The 25,249-nt window shown below is 45.0% G+C and overlaps 1 protein-coding gene across 6 annotated transcripts in view; it reads left to right on the top strand.

Annotated features, from left to right (window-relative positions):
- The first annotated feature begins 17,304 nt into the window (after positions 1–17,304).
- Positions 17,305–25,249, top strand: part of B3GALNT2 (beta-1,3-N-acetylgalactosaminyltransferase 2) — a 40,596-nt gene continuing 32,651 nt past the window's right edge. For 3 of the 6 annotated variants that reach the window (XM_043544332.1, XM_037895286.2, XM_043544334.1), the window contains exon 1: positions 17,305–17,521. In XM_043544332.1, coding sequence (XP_043400267.1) covers positions 17,428–17,521 — 94 coding nt within the window. In that variant the 5' untranslated portion in view covers positions 17,305–17,427. The remainder of the gene's footprint in view (positions 17,522–25,249) is intronic. The other 3 variants (XM_037895285.2, XM_043544331.1, XM_037895284.2) reach the window with 2 other exon arrangements.

Genomic DNA, 25,249 nt, shown 5'->3' with positions numbered 1-25,249 from the left:
GTCCACATCCAAAGTTTTTACCCAAGGTACCATTCTCTTTCCATCTAAATCAACCTATTCACCTACCCTGCATCTTTTCAAAGCCACACATCAACACACAGGAGGCAACATTACGCATCCTGGATGTCAGACGAGTGTTAGCATTCTACCTGGACAGAATTAAATCTTTCCGAAAATTGCCACTCTTATTCCACTCAGTGGCTGAAAGATCGAAAGGCACAGCCATTTCTTAGCACCACCTTTCTAAACTGATCTCACACTGTATACATCTGTCCTACCAACTACACAATTGACAACCTCCTCCTGGAACTAGAGCACATTCCACATGTTCACTCTCCATCTGGATTGCCTTTCTCAACCATGTCCCCATTGCTGACATTTACAAAGCAGCCACATGGGCATCAGTGAATACTTTTAGCCGTCGCTACGCCATTATTCAGGATGCTATATCAGATACTCTACTAGGATACACTGTCCTAACATCCACAGTAAATGCCACTCCAAAGCCCCAGCCTTCCAATCAGGGGCACTGGTCTATAGTCAACTACAGTGGAGCATCCATAGGGACATCACTCGAAGAAGAAGAAGAGAAGGTTACTCACCCTGTGTAGTAACTGAGGTTCTTTGTGATGTGTATCCCTTTGGCTGCTCCGCTACCCACTCTCCTCCCCTGTGCTTTGGAGCTGAAAGATAAAATCTGCGGCAGAGAAGGAATTGGGGAGCGTTCGGACTGCACAGCGTTATATATACAGCACGAGATGGGGAGATGTGCCTGTGCAGTCCGACAGGCGCTATTGATTAAGATCTCTGATCCCAGGCACAGGGGTCCTGCCATACCTACAGTTGAGCACCCATAGGGACATGCATCTCAAAGAATCTCAGTTACTGCACAGGGTGAGTAACCTCTTTATTTCCCCTGCGTAAATTATTCCCTCTAGACTAGCAGTGGGTCTTTATTTTCAACACACTGGGCCTGCTCCTGCTCCCAATGACCTGAATGACAACAGAATCAGGCCTGTTGTCTAGTTTTGGTATTTGGCTGTGTGTTATCCATGCTGCTCTTAGCACTGTCAATCTACATTTAATCCTTGCAGAATCAGGCCCTGAAGATGGTGCATACCCACACTGCTCTTAGTGGAAGTTGAGGGTGCTTGGCACTTTGCAGAACACACTCAGCACTTCACCAAATCAGGCCCTGAGAAAGGAAGCTGAATATCAGTGTTTCTGACTTGTGATTTAAAGATTCATTCTTCTGGAACATAACCCAGGTGCTTGCTGCTCTGAGGAAGTAAGACTCCCCAGTATGAGTTAATAATAAAATATAATCCAGCAGTAGTTGGATGGATGACATTTCTGAGGCTGGATATTTTGAACCCATTGTGGCCTGACTTTGTAGTCCCTGGGCTCTGCTGGTTGCTGAATACTCAATTTGAAGTGTCTCAGTTCCAGCACTGAAAACTGTTTTGCTCTGCCACATGACAGAATTCTCTTTCCCTGCTCCCATAGTCAGCTGGCAGCAGTCTGTTCTGTTTCTGTTAATGGGTAAGACTTTTAGATTTGCTGTTGCTACTGTATTATAGACATTCGAGGACAGGGAAGGAAGTTCTGTTTAAACTGAATTATTATAGTTTTAGCCTATAGACCAAATTTTACTCTTAGTCACACTGAGGATAAATCTAGAACAGTTCAATTGGCTTCAGTAGAGGTACTCTGAGGAGCCTAGAGTTGGTGTAACAAAGCAGAATTTGGCCCTTTGCTATGTCCATTCTTTGGCCATCTGCTTTGTCAATTTAATACAATTATATGGCCACTTACCCAGGTCACTTATTTAAAAGGAACCAATCTAATGTCTTACCAGAAGCAAAGAACACTCTTTCGAAAACTGTGATATATGAAGATGTATGTTAAAAAAACAAAATAGCAATGGTTGATTGTATTACAATAATCCTTTTATCAAAAGATGAGAACAAACTCTGCAATTTGATATGATGTGGTTTATAGTATTCACATTAATTCAGATCAGCTCTTACATGTGTTTTCAACTCTATACAATTGTGTATACTGGTATAGAAAACACTAAGGATATCACAGTCCTTTAGGACTGTCATAGAGTCTGATTGTTTCTTTAGCGATACTAATGAGAAATTATATACCTTTATTTCTTAAAAACATCTTTTATTCAGAAATGTTAGTAGCCATAATTCAATAGACTGGCTTGAGTATTCCACTTGTATTGTTGATAGTAGCATCAGTGGAACTATTGAAGCAAGTACTATGTAAATATTTTAAGAGCCCCACAACCTGAGCTGTGGACCAAATTCAGCTTGATGCAAATTTATACAGCACTATTAAATCAAGGGTGTGCACCCACTGACACCAGAGCTGAATTTAACCCATTTTCTTTACCAAATACAAGGCCTGACGAAACATAGGAACAACTTTTCTATCATATAGAAAGACGCATAGCAGGCTTTGTCAAGTGTAATTTTATCATGTAAATCTATGAATGAAATAGCAGATCTATGCTAAAATCAGCTATTTCCCTTCCCAAATTCCTACCTTGAAACAGTGTCTTCTAGAGTGATTTATTAGTGCCACCTATTGGACAAAGTGATAAAATAATAAATTTTCTAAAGAAAAAGGGATTAAGTAGCCAACTCTAGCTATGAGAAACCTCCTTTATATTCCTATACAGCCCCCCAAACTGCAACCCAGAGAGAGCACTTTAATTTACATGACCTCAGCTCCACACCAGGGCTTCGCATAATGTTACCTAAATGCATGTCTGAGGCTCAAAGTTCAGTTCCAGAGCCAAACTTCTAAATTCAGGTCTCATGAATTTAGAAGTTTGGAGGAGGGAATCAGATGTGGGTGTCTGTTCTGTACATTAGAGGTGTTCAGACCTAAACTGTCAATAAGTTTAGGGATCTTTGGATGCAGAGTTTTGGTTTGGGATTGTTCTGTAATAATTCCCATGCCTGAATCTTCCCATCTTCTATACACCATTCAGATTTCTCTTCCTCACTTCCAAAGCACTTCACAACTCTGCCACCATTTACATCTCTGCCCACCTTTCTTCATTCAGTCCTCACAAGCTACTTCCCTTACTGTTTCTTTTTTCCAGTCCTGAGGTCTAGGTCAGATTGTGTTGTAAGTACCACAGAATAAGAACCTAGATACAGCAGAACTCAGCTCACCCCTTAAGCTTTGAACAATGTCTCACTTAAAGCATACCAAGCAGTCTCTTCTCTCCTTCACTACACTTTTGAAAACTCCTCTGATTCTCAAACACCATACATACCTCTAGTCTCTGAACTGTACCCTATATTTCCTTTACACACTCTTGGCCAGAGGTGGGCAAACTCCGGCCCACAGGACCGTCCTGCCCAGCCATTCAGCTCCCGGCCAGGGAGGCTGTCCCCCAGCCCCTCCCCTATTGTCCCCCCCTCCCCCGCAGCCTCAGCACGCCATGCCGCCAGCGCTCTGGCCCACCGCACCTGTCGGGCAGTGCGGGCAGTGTGGCTGGCTCCGGCTGTGCCGTGGGGCTGCAAGCTCCTGCTGCTCTGAGCACCATGGTAAGGGAGTGGGGAATGCGGGGGGGGGGGGGGGGTTGGATAAGGGGCAGGAGTCCAGGGAGCAGGGGGGGTTGGATAGGGGTGGGGTTCCAGGGGGCAGTTAGGGGCGGGTGTGTGGTTGCCCACCCCTTCTCTAGGCTCCTAAAGACAGAAATCTTGTTGTTTGTATAGCCTATTGTAAAGGGATGTTCTAGTTATTTTAGTGACAGGAAGGAAGATCCACATTTCCTCTTAACTTTATAGTTATAGCAAAGACCTATAGACTGACTGTTAGTCTTTCCAATGGCCTTGACTTTAAAAAGGTTTAATGTAACAACTTATTTATCACAAATGGTTTAAGTCACTTTTTGTTAACATTCCTGGGCTGTTTCTTGACTAAGCGATTCTTTGCATGGCAGATCAGCTGCTTCCTTACTTATCATGGGCAGGAATCTCATAAGTCCTGATTTGAGAGAGAGAGAGGGATTTTTTTTTCCATACTCTAGAGATCAAAAAAGACTTCAGAAGTTAAACATAGTAGGTCTCTTTTCACAGGAAATGTAACAAAAAGTTAAATAAGGAATGTGATGGATATAAAATGCAGAGTTTCTTTTATAACCTTCCAGTGCTGACATTTACCAGATTGGCAGCTGTTATGGGTTTTGCCATTCACAAAGAGCAAAATGTATGTTTTTAGTCTTATTTTTATTTCAGACTAAGGGAAATAAGGAAAACAAATAGTGTCCATGAGCATACAGTGACATAAAACAGAATAACATCTTACAGCTACCCCTGCCAAACAAACACTTCAAAGGAGGGAATGCATATATGATACACGCAAAACTATGTTAAAGGAACATTAAGGTTGCAAAGTCAAGCACTCAAAAGTTAGGAAATGCCAGAAGTAAGGTTGCTTGTGCAACCTTAATTCAGCTCCCTTGGACTTACGCATTATGATTGTCTTTACTTACATGATATTCCACAGAACTTCTGCATCATTCAGTGCACAGGTGGATGGTGCTCCATTAATGAGCAGCTATTCAGTATTGTTTTATCATCATAGTTCAATGTGTAGCCTCAGGCCTTACTTACTGTACACCCGTGGTGGGCAACCTGTGGGCCACACACGGCCCATCAGGGTAATCTGTTGGCAGGCCGCAAGACAGTGTTTACATTGATCGTCCACAGGCACGGCTGCCTGCCTGCAGCTCCCAGTGGCCGCAGTTCGTCGTTCCCAGCCAATGGGCTCTGTGGGAAGCAGCACGGGCCACAGGGACATGCTGGCCGCCGCTTCCTGCAGTGGGCAGCTGTGCCTGCGGACAGTCAATGTAAACACTGTCTCGCAGCCGACCAGCAGATTACCCTGATGGCCCGTGGACCACAGGTTGTCCACCGCTGCTGTACCTTCACGATACCCCTGTGAGGGTGAAAGGGTGGTATTTGCCCTATTTTACAGACGGGGAGCTGAAGCACAGAGAGGTTAAGATAAAAAGTATTCACCTATTTTGGTGCCCAATTTGAGTTGACTAGGACTTGATTTTTTCAGAGTATTTAGTATTATATAAGACTCAGAGAACAGCTCCCATTGACTTTAGTAGAAGCTTAGCACTTCTGCAAATCAGACCCTTGGGTCCCAAGTTGGGCATCCAGAAAATGAAGAATATACAATTAATGCCCACTTGTGAAAATGCTGGTTTAAGTGACTTGCTCAGCATCACACAGGAAGTCTGTGGCCAGAGTCAGTGATAGAATCCAAGTCTCCAGGGCAGTATTCAGCTGGCTTAACCATGAGATCATCCTTCCTCTTCCTACAATCTCCTACCTCATTTGCTACATACCTTGCAACTTCTGCAACAAATGAAGCAGGGTCCTACAGAAACTGTCTCTTTCATTACACATCCCTGACTCATCTTTCAGAGTGGGTCCATTCTGTGCACTAAATGGTGTGGGTTTCTGTGGAAAAATTAGTATATGACTATGTAAATACTGTTATAAATATCTCTGTCAAGAAGGCCAAATTAAGGTTGCACAGGCACCCTTAAGTTTGGCATTCAGGCATTTTCTAACTTTTGAGCATTTGACTTTGCAACCTTACTGTTCTTTAGCATAGTTTTGTGTGTCTCATGTCCTAGGTATTTTAAAAAAGGAAACAAAAAATGGCAATTCTATCATGGGTCATTAGCAGGGTTAGAACAGCTAGATCAACTGCATAGACCTCTGCCACTCGAGCTACTAGAGTAACCGAGAGCCATAATAGGTGGACGTCTATGTGGACCAGCATTAGAAGGGGATGAGATATGCTTTGCCAGAAGGTTTGCAGAGGAATAGTGAATCAGGAATCTTGGGTTCCATTTCAGGCTCTGGAGGGAAGTGGTCTCTAGAGGTCATAAGCCCTTCTGCCTGTTCCCCTGCACTCCATAAGCTTGACCCCTTCTGCCCCATTTCTTTCAACCTGTGCCTGTCCCAGTCCTGGCTCTTCCTCACCCATTCCCATCCAGTCCCATTCTCCTTGACTACCCAGTCCCCGTCTCCACTCCTGAGGCTTTTCATTCCAGTTCTCTCCTCAGCTCATTGTCAGATCTGTCTTCTCTCCCCACACCCATCCACTGGTTCTCAGTCCTAGTCTCCTTGTCCAGCCAATACCAGTCTACCTGCTCCCCTAGATTCATGTCCGATCTCAGTATTCCCCTTCCCACCTGCCAACTGGCTCCCAGTATCCCCCATTTCCCATCTTCCCCAGACAATCCCAGTCTGTTCTCCTCCTGGCTGCTAGTCTGCCAAGCAACTCAGCGTTTCTTTCTCTCCTGCCACCCCACCCCCTCCAAATCCCAGGCTGACCAGTCTCCTTTTCCTAATCTACTTTCCCTCTCCCCTGGTCCAATTTTTGTCCCCTCAACATTCAAAACTGGCAGTTTCCCTCTCCATGCTGCCTGGGTGCCAACAGACTGGGGTCACTGAGAGCACAGGAGAGACAGGCTCCCTGCTCTCAGTTCCAGAGCCCAGCCCCACCCTGGTCCAGAGTAGGTGACAGCAGCAGTTACAGGGAAAGTTCTTCTGAGCCTCAATAACCCTAGGCTGGAGCAGGGTCATTTGCTTTGAGGGATAGGATTTGTAGATGTGGTCACATATAGAAGCTGTGAGGGGCTCGAGAATGCTCAGTGAGAATTGAATCTATGGAGATTTTAGTTGCTAAACTCTAGTGAGTTTCTTTTGAGTATGTGCAATCTGATATTTTTCAAATGCTGATAACCTAGCCACATTTGTGCAGATTTCCATAGGAACAGCAAAAGGCATGGCTCTGACACAAAGGCCATCCCTGCCCAATTTCAAGTTTCTGCTCCAAAGCATGGGGGCACTCAAAGAAAAAATTGGCAGAATTTTTTAACATTGTTCTTAGAATCAGATTAAACATTTTGGCTGAAACTTGCCAAAACAATTCAGTCTAGAGACAGCCACTGCTCTTACAGAAAATTTCAGCCCTAGCAGTTGTAGTTTGGCCAAGTTATAAGCAACTGAAAACTGGATTTTAAATGTGACTGTTGGACAATTTTAATAGATGTGGTACTATCCCACCTCTACTGTCTGGTTTGGGTCATTCGTATAGATTCAGGTTGATGAGTATTTTCCTGTCAACCACTGTAAATAGAAAGATCCAGTTCACATGCAACCAAATACTGCAGTATTTAAACAGCAGTGTGATAGGGTTAAATCAGCATGGCTTCAGTAAAGGAAAAACTGCCTTTCTGAGCAGGTAATTATTTGAAACTCTTAGTAAGGGAGTATATTGAATGAAACAGTTAGATGTACAAATCTGGATTTTTTTAAACCTTTTCATAGGTCTCCTATAAGAGATTATTTAGAAAAGTAGCCATGGGTAAAGTCTTGTTGTAGGAATCCTGCCTCCGTTTACAGTGTAAATGAGTACAGGCTTCTTGCTGCCCTGGGTGCACAGCTTGTGTAGGTCAAAACTTTCCAATTGTGTCTAACCCTCTGGCTGTTCAGGGAGGTCTATAGAGACCTGACTGGTCACATACTGCTGACATTTCTCCTTGTTTCCAGGTCCAGCTATTTATTTGCAGTGATTTCCGTTTAAAAAGGATGGTCCATGCTCCAAGGATTTCAACTTTTGCAGAAGTCCCTTAGGTCTGTCCTCTGCCCGCAGAGTTGTCAGCAATATATTGATAACATTAATAGCCCAGCTGAGGAGTCTAGGAACACACCTATACCTGTTCTTAGATAGCCCTTCCTTTGATTATGTTGCCTAGCAGGGGATATGGGAGCCATATTCCAAATTTTCTGAAGATCCTTGGGAATATAGGAAAGAAATTGATGGTTCCTTGCTTTCATCAATACTTGTTTTGAGTCCCTTTTGCTTATAAGCTCTGGAAAAAATTAAGTATATCCTTCCCCACCCTTCCACAATGCAACCTGTTATATTAATGGGAGGTGGAAACACCTTTGTAACACTCATGAACTGTATAGCATTTACCCTTTCCTAAGAGTTACTGTCCACATAACTTTAGACATCATTGAACTTTGCAAGCAGTGTTACTGAAGGCACAGTGGATTGTGTGATATAGTGCATCAGCTGGTTGGTCAATGTGCTATGTAAAAAATGCCTATCCTGACTATATAACCCTTATCTCGTTGCTAGGCCTTTCATTGATTTTCGATGAAGTAAGAACTGGCCAAGCATGAAAAACACAACTTTTTGTGGGTAACTCTGCAGACATGTACCTTTATCCTGCTTCCTGTTTATTTCAACTGCCATTGGTGTCCTACTAAAACACCAACATCCCCGTCAGGACAAGAGTGATGCAAGCAAGCAGAGTCAATGTTACATAGTGGCTCACTGATGTATGTACCTGTCCCTCTGGTATTTAACAATGCATGTTTGCTAGACATGAGTAATGACTACTACATGTGAGACAGTAAATACTTATCCTAAGACATGATGTCCCAAGTTCAGCCAGCAATCTGGGTCCTAAAATTTCTAGCTCCCAGGTACAAAAACCACTGTTTAAGAGTAGTGCCACCTTATGCTCATTGCTCATATAAAAAACAGCCCCTGCCCATCAAATTATTCAGTGTATGTCACAAAAATAACCTGAGCCTCTATGACAGAAGGAGTGGAAACTTGAGTGTTCAGAAAGTGTATAAGGAAAATGACATACTTCAAATAATTCATTATTACCCAGCAACAGGGGTTTGGGCAAAGCCCTCTGGGCCCATTTTCATTCCAGTTGGATCTGTTCACGTCAAATACAATAGATGAGGGGTGGGCAAACTATGGCCTGCGGGCGGGATCCAGCTCAGGGCTTTGGATCTGGCCCCCGGGATTGCCCCTGTGGTGCCACAGGCCCCACGCCACTCTCAGAAGCGGCCGGCACCACGTCCCTGGGGCCCCGGGAGGCGGGGGGCGGCAGGCAGGAGCAGAGGGCTCCGTGCATTGCCCTTGCCTTCAGGCACCGTCCCCTGCAGCTTCCATTGGCCGGGAACGGGAACCGTGGCCAATGGGAACTTCGGGGAGGTACCTGAAGGCGCAGCAAGGGCAGCACGTGGAGCCCTGTGCCCCTCTCTCCTCCAGGGGCCGAGCAGGGACGTGGTTCCGGACGCTTCCTGGAGCAGCGCAGCATGGGTCCAGGGCAGGCAGGCAGTGAGCCTGCCCTGGCCCCGGTGCGCACCGCTGCCACTCCGAAGCCACTTTAGGTAAGTGGCACCAGGCCAGAGCCTGAACCCCTCCTGCACCCTGCCCCCCAACGCCCTGCCCTAAGCCCCCTGCCTGCACCTCGCACCCCTCCTGCACCCCAAACCCCTGCCCTGAGCTCCCTCCTGCACTCAGAACCCTCCTGCACCCCAACCCCCTTCCCTGAGCCCCCTCATACAGCCCGCACCCCTCCTCTGCCCCAATCCCTTGCCCTGAGCCCGTTCCTGCACACTGCATCCCCTCCCACACCCCGCACTCCCTCCTGTACCCCAACCCTCTGCCCTGGCCCTGCATACAATTTCCCCACCCTCGGCTCAAAAAGGGATGTGGCCCTCGGCTCAAAAAGTTTTCCCACCCCTGCAATAGATGAATGATTGCTCTGAAGAATGCCACTGTAGCGACCCACTAGGATTGCCACAGGGTTGGTGTGTTAAAGGCAGTGTGCATTGCAACATATGCATAGGCAAAAATAAATAAAAGTGGCCAAGGACCCTAAAATCACAACTTAATGAAGCTGCATGAAAAAATCACAAACTCTTAAAAGGGATTTTCACACTGGGGCAATCTTGAATACTGAGAACACTGGTACAAGAAGCAACATAATTAGACAGGAAATTTATGTCATAAGCTTTGTGTTAAAATTACATCCTTCTCACTGACTGCTGAGTTTCTCCTCCTTGATCTTTGCAATGTGATCATAATCTATCTTGTCTTAATGACAGTGTAGTGGATTGCCATGGGAAAGATGGCAATGTTCCAAATTAAACAACATAAATTCATTGCCGATCAAATGAACGGAGAAGATGAGTTGTGAGGAATAAACCTGCATTGTTTACTCACAAATATCCTTGACAATTAGCAAAAGGGACAAAGAAAACTATGAAAAACAGGTGAACTGAAAAACTAATCATAACAGATTGACCCCATTGACTGAGGAAGAAATCAGGCACATGAAGAAGGTTAAATCAGCTGAGAGAGAGAGAGAGACTCACTCGTATTTTCACCCAGTCTCCTATCAGAAAAACCTCATGTACACAAAATTGGATGAAGAAATGTCACCAGACAGAAAGTGTTTTTGTAAGTGTGGAAGATGATATTTCAGTATCAAGCCATAGTCTCCTTTTGTTCACAGCAGTGAAACCCCATATTTCTTCAGTGGGTTATAGCATTATAACTGAGACAATTTGCGTTAGACATATTAGTCATCTGAACTAACGCTGTACAGTATTAGGAAAAGGAAGAAGAAATATTATCTTGGCTGCCAGCTACAGATTGTAACAGCATAGGATAGTTTGTAATCGACTTAAGCGAAACCGATTTTAAGACCAATATAGGAATGTCCACACAAAGTTTCACCAGATTAAATAAACTGTTTCTAAACTGATTTAGCTCAATCAGTACACAAACTGTGTAGACAAGGCCTCAGTGCCAATAAAGTAAAAATAATCATTAATGTAGTAGGGACAGCAGAGTCAAAATACTGTAAAGTAGATAATATAAAATACTAAAAATCTGGAGTCAGAGTTTTTAAACAATTCCTTTTCACAATCTTAATTATCAGTCCAAAATCCATTAGTTTTCTCATAATAGCTATCAAAAAATCAGGCATTATCGTGGTAAAAAAATCTCCAGAGTTCTCATTTTCAGATTAATATGTGGGCCAAGATTTAAAAAATTAATACCTAAAGTTAGGCTCCTAAATCCATATTTAGGCATCTAGGTACTGGCCTGATTTTCAAACATGCTGAGCACCCAGCAGTTCCCACTTTTAATGTGAAATCCTGGATGCTCAACATGTTTGAAAATCAGGCCAATATCAAGGTGCGGAGGGCCCTGACCTTGCAAAGATTTATGTATGTTCTTAACTTTATACACAATGTGAGTAATTCATTTGCAGTTGAAGGTGTTAATATTGATTTAGGAACCTTTCAGCCTCTGGTTTTGAAAATCTTAGCCATAGTTTTACTGGAAATAGAATGGTGCAGTCCTGTATTACTAAACTCTATTTTTTGTGACATCAGCTCAAATCCACAAAGAGATTTAAATGTTGCAGTGCCTAACTTTTAAGCACCTAGCTCCACGCAGTGGAATCCACAAACCCTGAGTTAAGTTCCTGAGAAGGGGATCCACAAAAGCCAGCATTGTAGGTGGGACTGAAGACCACCTAAATAGCCTATGTTGAGGAGAAGGGTATGTCCTCAGCCTTACTCCACACTGTCTCCACTTGCAATCCATGACCAGTAAACTTCTCCTGGAGCCAGGCACCTAAGCAGGTTCTTGCAAGAACAGTAGTGACACATGCCTAACCCCATACAATATAGCCAGGGATGGGAGAAAGGAAAACATCTCCCTGCTATTCTTCAGTGCAGTGTTCAGGGCACTTATCCAGCTTGTGGGAGACCCCTGCTGTTCAATTCTCTTCTCTGCTTGATGTGGAGAAGGGATTTGAACTGGGGTTTCCCTTCTCGTCATGTGTGCGCCTTAACCCCTGCACTATGGAATGGTCTGATGTGGGGGGCAATGGCGCCAGGGCCAGGGGGCCGTACCCCCCACTTTTTAACATGGGTGTAGTTGGGGGGTATGGCCCCCGGTGAACTGCAAGGTTCGGACAGGCATGTAGTAACACCAGCAGGGGCTGCGCTTCGTAGCAGGGGAGCTGATCAGGCTTGCAGCTTTGCGGGGGGAGGGGCAACACTGTCAGAAAGCGCAACCTCTGCTGGCCCTGCTCCACTGGGCTAAAGGTTATAAGAGAGTTTGCCCCTACTCCCACCCCAGTCAGTTTAGGTGGGAAAAGAAACAGTTTAGGCGGGAAAGGAAACAGTTTAGACACCTAACTCCAGGAGGGGATTCACAGCTGTGAATCTCAAGCACAGCGCAGATGTAGCCCAGAGGGATGGGCTTCGGCCACAACCCACTTCTTGGAATTTCCTGTTAGCCAATTTAGGTGGCTTCCCACTCAGTGTGTGGGCTTTTGTGGAGCCCATTCTCAGGCACCTAACTCTCCAAGCACTGGATAGGGACCATAAGTGCCTACCTCACGGCTGTGAATTCCACCAAGTGACTTTGCATCTAAAAGTTAGATGTTGCAACACTTAAATCCCTTTATGGATTTAATCCTCAATCTTTCTTTCCAGATGTACTAGCTAGGCAGCAGCAGAATCACAGTCTGCTGTTAACTCATGTATTTCTGATAGAACAGCATCAGTAAACCTTCCATTAACCCTGACAGCTGTTTTGAGTGAATCTCACAGCTGTGTACTCAGAGGCAACTGACTGCACATCCGCATCATTTTGTCAGGTAAATCCATGGTGTAGAAAACAAAGGAAACCTTTGTCCCCTATCCTTTCATGTTCAACAAGACCAGCTACTTTTCCAGATGCCTGTAATCCAGGGGTGTGCAAACTTTTTGGCCTGAGGGCCACATCGGGGTTCTGAAACAGTATGGAGGGCTCGGTAGGGAAGGCTCTGCTTCCCCTAACAGCCTGGCCCCCACGCCCTCCCACTTCCCGCCCCCTGACTGCCCCCCTCAGAACTCCCCACCCATCCAACCCCCTCTGCTCCTTGTCCCCTGACCACCCCCTCCCAGGACCCTCCCACCTCTATCCAACCCCCCCTGCTCCCAGTCCCCTGACTGCCCCCCCCATCCACCAGCCTGCCCCTGACAGGCCCCCCATACCTATCCAAACCTCCCTGTTCCCCACCCCGACCGCCCTCCACGAACCTCCGGCCCATCCAACCACCCCCTGCTCCTTGTCCCCTGCCTGCCCCCCAGGAGCCCTGCCCCTTATTCAACCCCCCCACACCCCGCCGCCCTACCATGCCACTTAGAGCACCAGGACTGGCAGCCGCACCAGCTGGCCGGAGCCAGCCACACAGTCTGGTGCACCAGGGCAGGCTGGTGGCTCTCACAGCTGTGCTGCCTGGCAGGAGCTCAGAGCCCTGCCACCCAGAGCGCTGATGGCACGGCGAGCTGAGGCTGCGTGGGAGAGGGGACAACAGGGTAGGGGCCGGGGCTAGACTCCCCTGCTGGGAGTTCAAGGGCCGGTCAGAAGGGTCCCACGGGCCGCAGTTTGCCCACCTTTGCTGTAATCTCATCCTGTGTTCTAACTGCATTATATCCACTAATCTGAATTAGGCCTGGTCAGTACTTGGATGAGTGACCTCTAGAGAAAATGCAGTTGCAGGAAGTGGTGTGGGTGATTCCATGGGAATCTTCTGATTGAGTCAGCAGTGTATGTGTGCTAGTGTAGATGGAGGGTTTTGGATGAGATGTAAAATAGAGCCCCCGACTATTAAAGATCCCATGACACATTTTGCAAGAGCAAAAGTGTTACCCTGGTTTCCTGGCCATATTCCAATCATGGTAATTACATCCATTACATGGATGTCTAAAATTCCCCATGTAATTTTAGATGCATAAGATATTCCTCACTTCGTCTTCCAAGTAATTGTATTTCTGAGTGCTGTAACACAGGTGCTGCATTTTCAGTGGTGGTTTACCTGGTTCCTTACCAAAGTGAGGCACTTGTATTCTTTTGTCTTTATTGGAATAATTAAGGATTGTGGTGGAAGTCTATCTTGCTAGTATAAGATGAATTATTAAAAGAAAGAGAATCTTTCTCGGATTGTTTTATTTTTGTGCAACAATAAAACAGATACTAGAAAAAAGGTATAGGCTTAGAAAACAAAAAAATACTTGTTCATGATATTGTACTATCTCACAGATGGTTTGAACTGTGTAAGCATTAATCCAGTATGTAATGAATGAGCCCCAGACTAGAAGCCATTTTTAATTTTTAAAAAAGCCTGTATTGTATTTCAGTTGACTGGTGAATTGTTCCACTAGAAGATGGTTATTGTTTGATGATCTGTTAGTCTAAGGTGTGAGGGAAGAGGAGAGTCTATATATTCTTAGTCAGCACAGCAAAAACAGAACACATTTCCTCTTACATTTTTAAAGTTCTGTGTTCAAGTTTATTCCAAGTAGCACTGGTTTGTCATTGCCTTCACTTAGAACAGTATTGGCCCCTCAGCAAGGAGATGGTGGATAACGGGGCCATTTTCTCAGATCTTTCTGAGCTATGTTTGGCACAAGAATGAAGTAGGAAACCTGAGCAAAGAGGGCTTTGTGCCTCCCATATTCTAGAGCCTTCTCTGACGCATGGTTGGTCTCCAGTGCAAGTTAGAGCAACCTCTAGGGTGTTTAGCTGCAACAACCCCTTAGGGAACCATTCTGCTGACAAGATTAGTCAGAGCACAGCATGTGCCTCTGGCCAAGGTGCCTCCCTCCCCAACATGCCTCCTTACACCTTAGACTGTGGGGGGACTAGCAGAGAGATATTCCACCAGCTCTGTATCACTAAGGGAGCCCCCTTACACTGAGGTTTCTCCAGAGTAGGGTGCAAATGTGAAAAATTGGGTGTGGGGGGGTAAAAAGTGCCTATATAAGAAAAAGCCCCAAATATTGGAACTGTCTCAGAGGCTGCTTCCACACAGTTTACAACCCTTTTACCTTTCCAGAGCAACATGAAAGAGCACAGGAACATGGCCTATTAGGACTCTGGACTGGGGATAGCGTATCTACATTAAATTCCTGGCTCTGCCATTCAGTTTCTGAATTACCCTGGGCAAGTCTCTTAACCTTGCTGTGGTTCAGTTCCCTCATTGTGGAAGTGAGGGAGCACGACTTACCTATCTTCCAAGGGTGTTCTTAAGTATTAATAGCAGCAGAGGGAGCTGCTAGCATGCAACACCCATAACTAAAGACACTTCCATTTTATAGCTATACTGTAGCTATAAAGAAATGATGGTGTATGGTCTGGGAAAGGTTTTATAGATGCAAGACTGGGATGACCACACTGTTTACAACTGATTCTGAGAAAAACTGCCAAGAGGAACTCTGTGTTTCTTCCACAGTTTGAATCCTGGACTCTAAAATAAGCAGGACTTTTTGAAGAATAGCAGAGCTAGGGTTCTTTCTATCCAGAATGAAAAAATGACCATATTTATATTATTCTACAGCTGGGCTTGAGAAACCAACAAAAGTTATATAATTGGCAGACCAATTAGATACCACCAATTAGATTTTCCTTGGTACTGTATGTAAATAAAAACAGGAAAGCTGTATATTATGCTTTCACCTTATAGAATCAAATTTACTTATAATATTTCTTAGGTGTCCTATTGCCTTGGTATTTAACCATCTTGAGAGCAGTTGTCTACACTGGAAAAAACCCAATGGCACTGATTAGCACCACTGAAGGAGTACAGAGATTGAGCTACCTTCTCATCTCCAAGCCAGGGTTGAGTAAAGTTAACCTGTTTTATATTTTGAATTAAATCCCTCCCTTTTCCCTCCTCCCCACTTGACATCCAAGCAATTCCTACCCAACACAAAGCATATGATCAGATAAAAAGTATGTTGTGAGCAGGGGTGGTGAGTTATATGGGCCTGTGGTGCCTATGCTCCAGGAATATTCAGGGGCCCAGCTCCACCAATGTTCGGGGCCGGGTCACTCCCCCGGCCACGCCTGCCACCCCTGTGCGCCTCCCTCGGAGCATCTCCCAGACCTGCCTGCTGCCCCAGTGCAATTTAAAAGGGCCCGGTGGTCCCCGGCTGTCGCAGCCACCACTGGCAACGCAGCGGGGCTAAGGCGGCTTCCTGCCCGCCCTCACTCCGTGCCACTCCGGGAAGCAGCCAGCACGTCCCTGCAGGGGGGATATCTCCGTGCGGTCCCCGCCCCAAGCGCTGATTCCGCAGCTCCCATTGGCTGGGAACTGCGGCCAATGGGAGTGGTGCCTGCAGGGAGCGGCGCGTGGAGACCCCCTGACCCCCCCCATCTAGGAGCCGCTGACAGAGGGGTGTACAGGTCACTTTAAGGAGCTGCCTGAGGTAGGCCCTTGCCCTCTCTCACACCCTAACCCCCTGCCCCAGCCCAGAGCCCACACCCATACTCCCTCCCAGAGCCTGCCTCCTGCACCCCAACCCCCTGCCCCAGCCCAGAGCCCACACCCAAACTCCTTCCCAGAGCCTGAACCCCCTTCTGCACCCAAACTCCCGCCCAGAGCCCACACCCCTCACTCCTCCTGAACCCCAACCCCCTGCCCCAGCCCAGAGCCCACACCCAGCATCCAAACTCCCTCCCAGAGCCTGCACTGCTCCCACACCCAAACTCCCTCCCAAAGCCTTAGGTGTGTATGGGGGCGGGGACTTGGACCCGTTCTGGGCACCACCAAAATTACACAAACCTGCCGCCCCTGGTTGTGAGATGCATAAATGGCTTATTTGGCACCAAGCATCAAACATAGGTGGCATGTGATGTCCCCTAAAAAAAACCCAACCAAACAAAAAAGCTGTCCCATTTCTTATACACTTCTTTGAAAAACAAGCCCTCACTTTAAGGTGTTTTGGCAGAATAGGGAAAAGGGATGCTGGCATGCCAGTGCTCCCTCCTAGCCTAAACAGGCTTTACACTGGTGCAGTTTACCCCAGAGCACCCTGCACCGGTGCAAACCTTGTCAACGCCATGAGTTTGTCCCAGGGACTAAAATCCCAGCGTGGACAGACTGTGAGCTCTTCTGGACAGAGCCATCAGCTGAGATTCTTAAAAGTGACTAGCGACTTGGGGTGCCCAACTTGATCCGCCTCCATAGAGCCCATCCCCTGAGCAGCGGCTCTCACGTGGGCGCCACCATCCCCAATAATCACTGCTGGCAAGCGTGGCCGGCGGCCTCTAGTGAACGGGAGGCGTTTGGGAAGAGGCACGATGCCGCTGACGAGCGTGACGCGGGCGGCAAGGAAACCCCCGCGGGCGGTCTAACCACGGAGAAGGCGCCTTTGCGCTCCGGGTGCTCGCCGCCCCTCCAGCCGCGTGCGGCAGCGCCCTGGGGGGCGGGCGGGCTGCAGGGCCGGGGTCGCTCCGCAGCCGCGGGGCCCCGGCAGCAGGGCGCGGCGCGGCGCTGGGGGATTGTGGGGATTGTAGTAGGGAGGCGCCGCTCTCCGGGCTCTCTCTGGGCGGGACTTCACTTCCCGGCGGCCGCAGGCAGGCAGGCAGGCGGGCGGGGCGAGTCGGGCATAGCTGCGGAGCGGCCGGCGGCGGCCCCGAGCAGCCCCCTCCGCGGGAAGCCCCCGGCGCGGGGCGAGGCGGGGAAGGGGCCGGCGGCCAATGCGAAATTGGCTGGTGCTGCTGTGCCCGTGCGCGGTCGGGGTCGCGCTGCACCTCTGGCTGCTGCTCGGCGGCCCCGGGAGGCACCCGGCAGGTAGGCAGCCGGGGGCAGGGCGCACGCACGCCTCGTTTGGAGCGGGAGGCGGTGGGGTGCCGCCACTCCCCACCCAAGGCGGGCCGGGGGTGGTTCAGGGTGCAGGCACCCTCCCCTGAGGGGGAGCGCTGGGCGAAAGGGGACATTGGTGCATGCCCGGTGGGAATGCGGGGTTCACGCTTCCTTGCCATAGCATGTGTCCCTCTTGAGCCTTTCCCAGTTTTCTCAAAGAAAGAGCGTCCAGGGGGTGTTGTGAGGCCCGCAAAGCACAGAGGTGGACTGCTAGCAGCAGACCTGCTCAAATGGTATGGGGGGGGGGGGGGCTTGCAAATACATCATTTGAGGACTGATGTGGGAAATTGAAAAATAAATGTACTGCATAGTATTTGGCCATCTATAGAGCTGATCACAAATAATTAGTTCAATTAAAATAAGTGATAAAATCCATTGGTTAGATTATATACAATAAATAAATTGACCAACTCTTCTTATTCCCCTGAGTTTAGAGAACTAGCAATGAGGCCCCCCTCCTGTAAACCCTTAAGCGTGTGTCAGGTTTCAGAGTAGCAGCCTGTTAGTCTGTATCCGCAAAAAAAAAAGGAATACTTGTGGCACCTTAGAGACTAACAAATTTATTTGAGCTGTAGCTCACAAAAGCTTATGCTCAAATAAATTCGTTAGTCTCTAGGGTGCCACAAATACTCCTTTTCTTTTTAAGCATGTGTGTAATTTGAATTTGGGAAGTAGTTGTATTAATACAAACACATTGCATTAAAGATCACAATTTTTTCCCTTTTAGGGCAGGGTTGGATGTTGTATAACTCTTTAACTGATCGAGTGAAGAAGCACATGCTGGGTACACAGTTGTTCAGGCATTTCTGTGGTTGAGAAATTCCAAGCAGCCTGCATGAAAATATTTGATATATAGATTTAGTGTGGAGCCAGTAGAATGCTTTTTGTTATTAGATAACCTACAGAGGAAAAGTGCATGAAAAGCTAATGTGGGTTTATAGGAAAACAATGAAGAATTATGTAGGACAAGAGAACAATTTTGTGCCTGTATTGTTATACTGGAGCTACTTCATTACAATTCAGCAAAGTGATTACTGGCAGTATAGTGGAACTTTCTTCATTGAGGGTCATCTGTTTTTTCGTAGATTAACTTAGTTGTGAGCCCAATCCTGCTCCCATTCAAGTCACTGACAAAATTCCTCTTGACTTCAGTTGTGTAGGACAAGGTTCTATAATATGAATTGCTATTTGGACTTTGTTGTGTAATCAAAACCAATAAGGATTTGCATTGCCCTTACTATAAAGTGGTTCATACACTCACCTTGATTTAGTAAGTGGATTTCACTTTATGTTAATACCTATTGGTCAGAATAGGCACTCTCATCAACTAATGAGATTACTCCATTGGTGGTGATTGTTAGAAGTTGGTGACCATAAATAACTTTCCATGCTACCTGTCAGTGGGTTTCTGAAACTTTGCTATGGAGTTTTTTTAATTTGTTGGAAATGTTCTGTTTTGAAAAGAGACTAAGTAAAAGTGGTGTTTTATTACTTAAGAGATCTGCTTGGAGCCATGTATTTGGAGTCATGATAGCTAATTTTATTTTATTAACAAAAATATGTTTTTACTAGTACTGACTCCTATTAGCTGTGCAGAATCTACACAGCTAAGAAGGAATGAGATGGAGTCTATTCTTTCTTAGGCATTTTTCTGTAGAATTGTTCACTAAATTCAACAGTCAATTAGTAACACCTGTCTAACAGATGTAAAGTCACTACAATCATAGAGATGTCAATGGGGGCCTGTTTTGGCATGTGGAACCTGAATGATGGTGATGCATGAGCAGGAAAAAATCCAGCTTGGTTTTCCAGATCCTAGGTTGAACTTGCAGGACTGTCTGTCAGAAAAAAATCTTTTTATTTGATCTGGAGTCATGGAGAGGCAGTAAACAGGGAACCCCATGATGCCTTTTTTATAGTCACTTTTCAGCATTGCTCTCCAAATGTAAACGTTTCCAAAAGATGATCTAGGAGAAGTGTCCTGGTAGAGAGAGAGAAATGCTTTTTGTGGGTTGTTGAAGAATATTTTAAACATGAGGGTAAGAATAGGCTGTTTATAGTTCCATACCGGGTTGCTGGGCCGTTTATACTTCTGCTGCTCTACTTTTTTCACAAGTTGTAGTAAAACTAATAATTTGTATTGAATGCTTATTAGGTTGTTACAAGTTTGCTGACTTCCCTGAGGAAGTGATCCAGCAAGAGAAAGATATTCCTTTCCACTTCCTGCACCTCATATTTCTGGTGCTGACTTGTATCCTTTGGGGAAAAAAGGCCAACCTCTCCCCAGGAAGGGCAGAGTCACAGTTTCAGAAATGCAGTGTTAGGGTAAATGATACAGTATTCGTATGTGACTGTTTTGTTTCCATGCTGTGGATTTCCATTTCCATCAGTTGTTACTCTTTCCAGGACAAACCCTAGTTCCTTTCAAGCCAATAGCAAAATTCTCATTCACTTCAGTAGGACCAATATTTGGCCCTAAGTGTCATACTGATGATGATTTTGGTGTTAATGTATTGCTATTTGGGGGGCTCAGTCCTGCAGACACTTCTATTACTATTCTTTATGCTCACCATAGCAAGTAGTCCATGTGACTGACTACTCGCACTGTGTCGAATAGCAGGATCAGGCCTTTAGTAGTCAAGCAAATGCACAATATTCTCTCTTTCCAGATTTTATTCTGAATTGTGCAGGGCTTGTTTAACAGTAACATATAGAATAAAGCAATGAACCTGAGCAAAGAAAAACACAGGAAATTTCCCCTCATATTAATTGTAAAAATGAAATCTTTTAGTGTATGGAATAGTTTCCTAGAGAAAGCACTTTGGAGCACTCTTGCGGAGTAAGTGAAAGGATCATGCACTTAATAGACCTTAAAAGCTTCTACAGACACATACACTATAAGAAACATTCCTGCATTGCCAGAGGGAGGAAAGATGAGCTAAGAGATTTCCTTCATCTCTGATGTCTATTGTTCTGTGATTTTTGTTCTTCAAAGTGCTTTGTGAACATTAATAAAGTGGTGATAGGTTTATACCACAGAGTAGGAAATGGCCCTATTTTTTAAAACAGTTTTTGAAACTTGAATTATTAGGATGGTCTGGTACTGTTTGATAAAACCAGCCTTGTTACATATTATTGATGAGTGAGAGGTTTTTGTTTTTATTTTGTGTGCCTACTGCTCCTTTGCCTTACCACCTGGATTCTTTGGCGTGAACAAAAATTGAATTGATTTCAAAAGTGTTTTATAGTAGCTGGGGCATAAAAATGTATTCTTGGTGGGTGTGTGTGTTGGCATTTAGTTAACCTTTGGCATCACAGCAGTCACATAATTAGCCACTAGCATGGGTCAAAGGTGGCATGAACAGTGATCAGTCACAACATACTGAGCCAAATTCACCCTAATGTTACTCCGTTGTGGTAAATAGATTTACACTGGGGATTATTTTGCCCTTTGAATGGAGGTTTCCTCGAGAGTTGAGCTGCATATTGTGTTAACTGTTATTCACATTATTTTGGGGCTGGATAGCCTGCATGCATTTTGAAAGAAAGGAGAAATAGATCTGGAAGTCTAATTACAAAATGAGGGTTCGGCAGATGTGATGTGTCTGTACTTTTCTCTAACACAGATTAATCTAATCCACCATATCTTTATTGCATCTTATTTTATCCTGGAAGCATACCAGATAGTTGTAAAACTCTTCAACAAATATAGTTCTTTTTGAGGTATGTTTATTGAAGAGAAAACTAAAAAGTGAAGAGAAACTTCTGTAAAAAGAAAATAGCCCTGATTCATTATTAACTGCACAATGCCTAAATTAACCTGAGTAAAACATGAATCCGAAGACCCTGCAGCAAATATGTGATTTTACAATTTCCCGTTTTCTTGGAGTCCTGAATTTAATGATTTCTCACTCTGCCGAGGCATTTACCAGCCTGTGCTATGTGTTGGTAATGTCACTTATACTGCTTTGGGCAGGCGTAGGGCAAGGAGGTGTCTGCAAGTAGAGATAAGATAAGCCCATTTTTAACCATTCAGAAATTATCTAAGATTTCCTGTGTGTTCCTTTTTATGAGTTTCATAATATTTTATAAAATACATTATAAAATTACTAAAGATAAAACAGCTTCTGAAAAGTTAATTACAACCTGCCCCTCCCCCCAATTTTCTTTAATCCCTACAGATGGACTCAGTGCTAAGCATATGTTCAGTTGATGGCACCACTGGCAGAGGCTATGTCTAACAGAAGTTGCTTATTGAGGGACTTCAGTATCTCCTCAAGAAGGAAACACACATTAAATTTTGCAAGGTACACCTTTGCTGAAATGCCCTCTGAGACATTGTTCCACATATGTTTATTTGGGCATTTGGCATCATTTAGAATTGGGCCTGTGTGTGTGTGTGTGTGTGTGTAATGTCAATCTTTTACTGCCAAATAATTAAAAAAAAAATATAGCACCGACTCTAGTTCCCACATATTGAACAGCACATGAATGCCATTGGCCATCATGTGGCCTGGTTCAGCAGACTCCTTAGCATGTGCCTAACTTTAGGCATTGACTTGAATGGAATTATGCACCTGCTTACTTAGGCTCATGCTGAATTAGTGCCACAGTGCGCATGGACTACTCTCTGTGTGACATATCGGAGGGAAAGAAAGTGAGTATGGCCTGTGTTTGGTTTTTTAGTGGAGTAAGAATTTGTTTAAAAACAAAATATACAAACAACCTAAGAAGTTGTGAGCAAGACCACGTTCTGAAGGGAGAATGTCACTTCATAAGTGTGTTCCATTTTGGGTCTAAAGTACTTATTTGACAGGGTCATTTTAAGTTTTTCAAGCATCCTGTTCAGGCAAATGTTAGATTGCTCACTCTAACACTCGATAATTTGTGGAATGATTTTTTTTTTCATCTGCTTCTGAGGGCAGCAGGCTGACAGCTGTAGAATTTGAAATGGTTGGTCTACAGAACCGGCGGAGCACCGGCAGCAGCCACACAAGCTTTCCGACAATGGCCTTGTGCCCTTTACTACAGGGACTCTCTAGGGGTGAGGGTGGCAGCTCGTTCTTCCTGCCCCTTTAGTCCTTCACCTCTTGGCCAAAGGCCAACAAAAGTACCATTGTAGTGAAGTTGGTTTGTAAGAAAGACCTGTCCACTGGGAATTGTACCAATACCACCAGCTCATTTCTAAATAGGCCACTGAACAGTCTTGAGGTGGTAGCCATCTTTTGAGTTTAATTTTTATTCTATGTCTCGATAAGGCATTCTGTGGCCAAGACAGCCCCAACTAGTAATGATGGGTTAAACTGCCAAATAATAAGTTTAGTGCTATTGACAAGAGACTTCACAAACAGGACTTTTTTTTGTATCTCCATTCCCTATCCCACGGCCATTGCTGGTGGTAGTGGTCAGTGTATCTCAGATCTCTAGTTCAGGGCAAAAAGGTCTTGCCAGAAGTTTGTGAGTTCTGTATCATCACTGATACACTACCAGCTGCTATAGCATAATAGCCTCTCCAGTGCTTTTGTCTCCTCTTTACATCTGAGATGTTTACTAGAACTCTGAATGTTCTTTTAAAGGGGTATCATCCACAAAAAAACTTCCCTTCTGTCTAAAAAGTTTTGCTTACTGAAGCTATAAGTAACATCTAAGGGCTTACCTCCATCAGGGATTTTTGCACTGGTGCAGCTATGTGAGTGCAAACCTCCTGTGTAGAGGTGCTGCACCAACATAAAGTGGATCCTACACCGATGTAACGTATCCCAGTCTCCATTTGGGTTAAGTCGCACCAGTGCTTGGCACTTACACGGGGGGTTGCATTGGCGTAGCTACATCACTGAAGAAATCCCTAAAGCAGGTAAATTCTAAGGCCTGGTTTACACTGGGGGGGGATCTATCTAAGTTATGCAACTTCAGCTATATGAATAACGTAGCTGAAGTCAACGTACTTAGATCTACTTATTGCGGTAAGATCTACTTCACTGCGATAGGTCGACTGCTGACATTCCCCTGTCGACTCAGCCTACACTTCTCACTCCGGTGGAGTACCGGAGTCAACGAGAAAGCGGTCAATTTATTGCGTCTTCACTAGATGCGATAAATCAATCCCCACTGGATCAATCACTCCAGAGGTAAGTGTAGACATGCCTTAAGGTGACTATAAATGAAAAAGATTGGGGAGAGAGAGAATGTCTTTCTCTGCTTTCTCCAGTTTGTTCATTTTGTCCATTTGTCAGCACTTTGTGAATAATGAGTTTCTCAGTATACTCAGTTTGTTTGATTCTTGTACACAGCTACCCAGCCCATGGGAGAGTAAATCATGTAAAAAATAAGAAAATGTGGTTGCATGCAGTAGTACCCGAAACAACTTTTGGTTTGGAAGTTGATGGTATCCCTGGAACCTTTTGTCTTGGCTACTCAGTTCTCAGAATCTTTTGAGTCCATCCCTTTATTATTTAAAAAAAAAAAAAAAATCAGTAAGTGCAATTATTTCAAGTCAAAGTTTCAGAAGCCTGCATCCCAAGAAAGGGGGAAAAATTCATAGGCAGGAGTTGTAGACCAAGCAGGATGAACAAGCATCTCAGAGAGGTGATTAAGAAAAAGCAGAAAGCCTACAAGGAGTGGAAAATAGGAGGGATTAGCAAGGAAAGCTACCTTATTGTGGTCAGAACATGTAGGGATAAAGTGAGAAAGGCCAAAAGCCATGTTGAGTTGGACCTTGGAAAGGAATTAAAACCAAAAGTAAAAGGTTCTATAGTCATGTAAATAAGAAAACAAAAAAAGAAGTGGGACCGCTAAACACTGAGGATGGAGTGGAGGTTAAGGATAATCTAGGCATAGCCCAATATCTAAACAGATACTTTGCCTCAGTCTTTAATGAGGATCTTAGGGATAATGGTAGGATGACAAATGGGAATGAGGATATGGAGGCAGATATTACCACATCCAAGGTAGAAGCCAAACTTGAACAGCTTAATGGGACTAAATCGGGGGGCCCAGATAATCTTCATCCAAGAATATTACAGGAACTGGCGCACAAAATTGCAAGCCCACTAGCAAGAATTTTTAATTAATCTGTAAACTCAGGGGCTGTACTATATGACTTGAGAATTGCTAACATAGTTCCTATTTTTAAGAAAGGAAAAAAAGGTGATCCAGGTAACTACAGGCCTCTTAGTTTGACATCTGTAGTATGCAAGGTCTTGGAAAAATTTTTGAAGGAGAAAGTGGTTAAGGACATTGAGGTCAGTGGTAATTGGGACAAAATACCACATGGTTTTACAAAAGGTAGATTGTGCCAAACCAACTTGATCTCCTTCTTTGAGAAGGTAACAGATTTTTTTAGACAAAGGAAACGCAGTGGATCTAATTGACCTCGATTTCAGTAACGCATTTGATACAGTTCTACATGGGGAATTATTAGCTAAATTGGAAAAGATGGGGATAAACATGAAAATTGAAAGGTGGATAAGGAACTGGTTAAAGGGAGACTACAACGGGTCCTACTGAAAGGTGAACTGTCAGGCTGGAGGGAGGTTACTAGTGGAGTTCCTCAGGGACTGGTTTTGGGAACAATCTTATTTAATCTTTTATTACTGACCTTGGCACAAAAAGTAGGAATGTGCTAATAAAGCTTGCAGATGACAGAAAAACAGGGAG

This window comes from Chelonia mydas, chromosome 3 (genome assembly GCF_015237465.2).
Source record: "Chelonia mydas isolate rCheMyd1 chromosome 3, rCheMyd1.pri.v2, whole genome shotgun sequence".
In the NCBI taxonomy this organism is placed as follows: domain Eukaryota; kingdom Metazoa; phylum Chordata; order Testudines; family Cheloniidae; genus Chelonia; species Chelonia mydas.
This window is presented reverse-complemented; position numbering and strand designations above follow the sequence as displayed.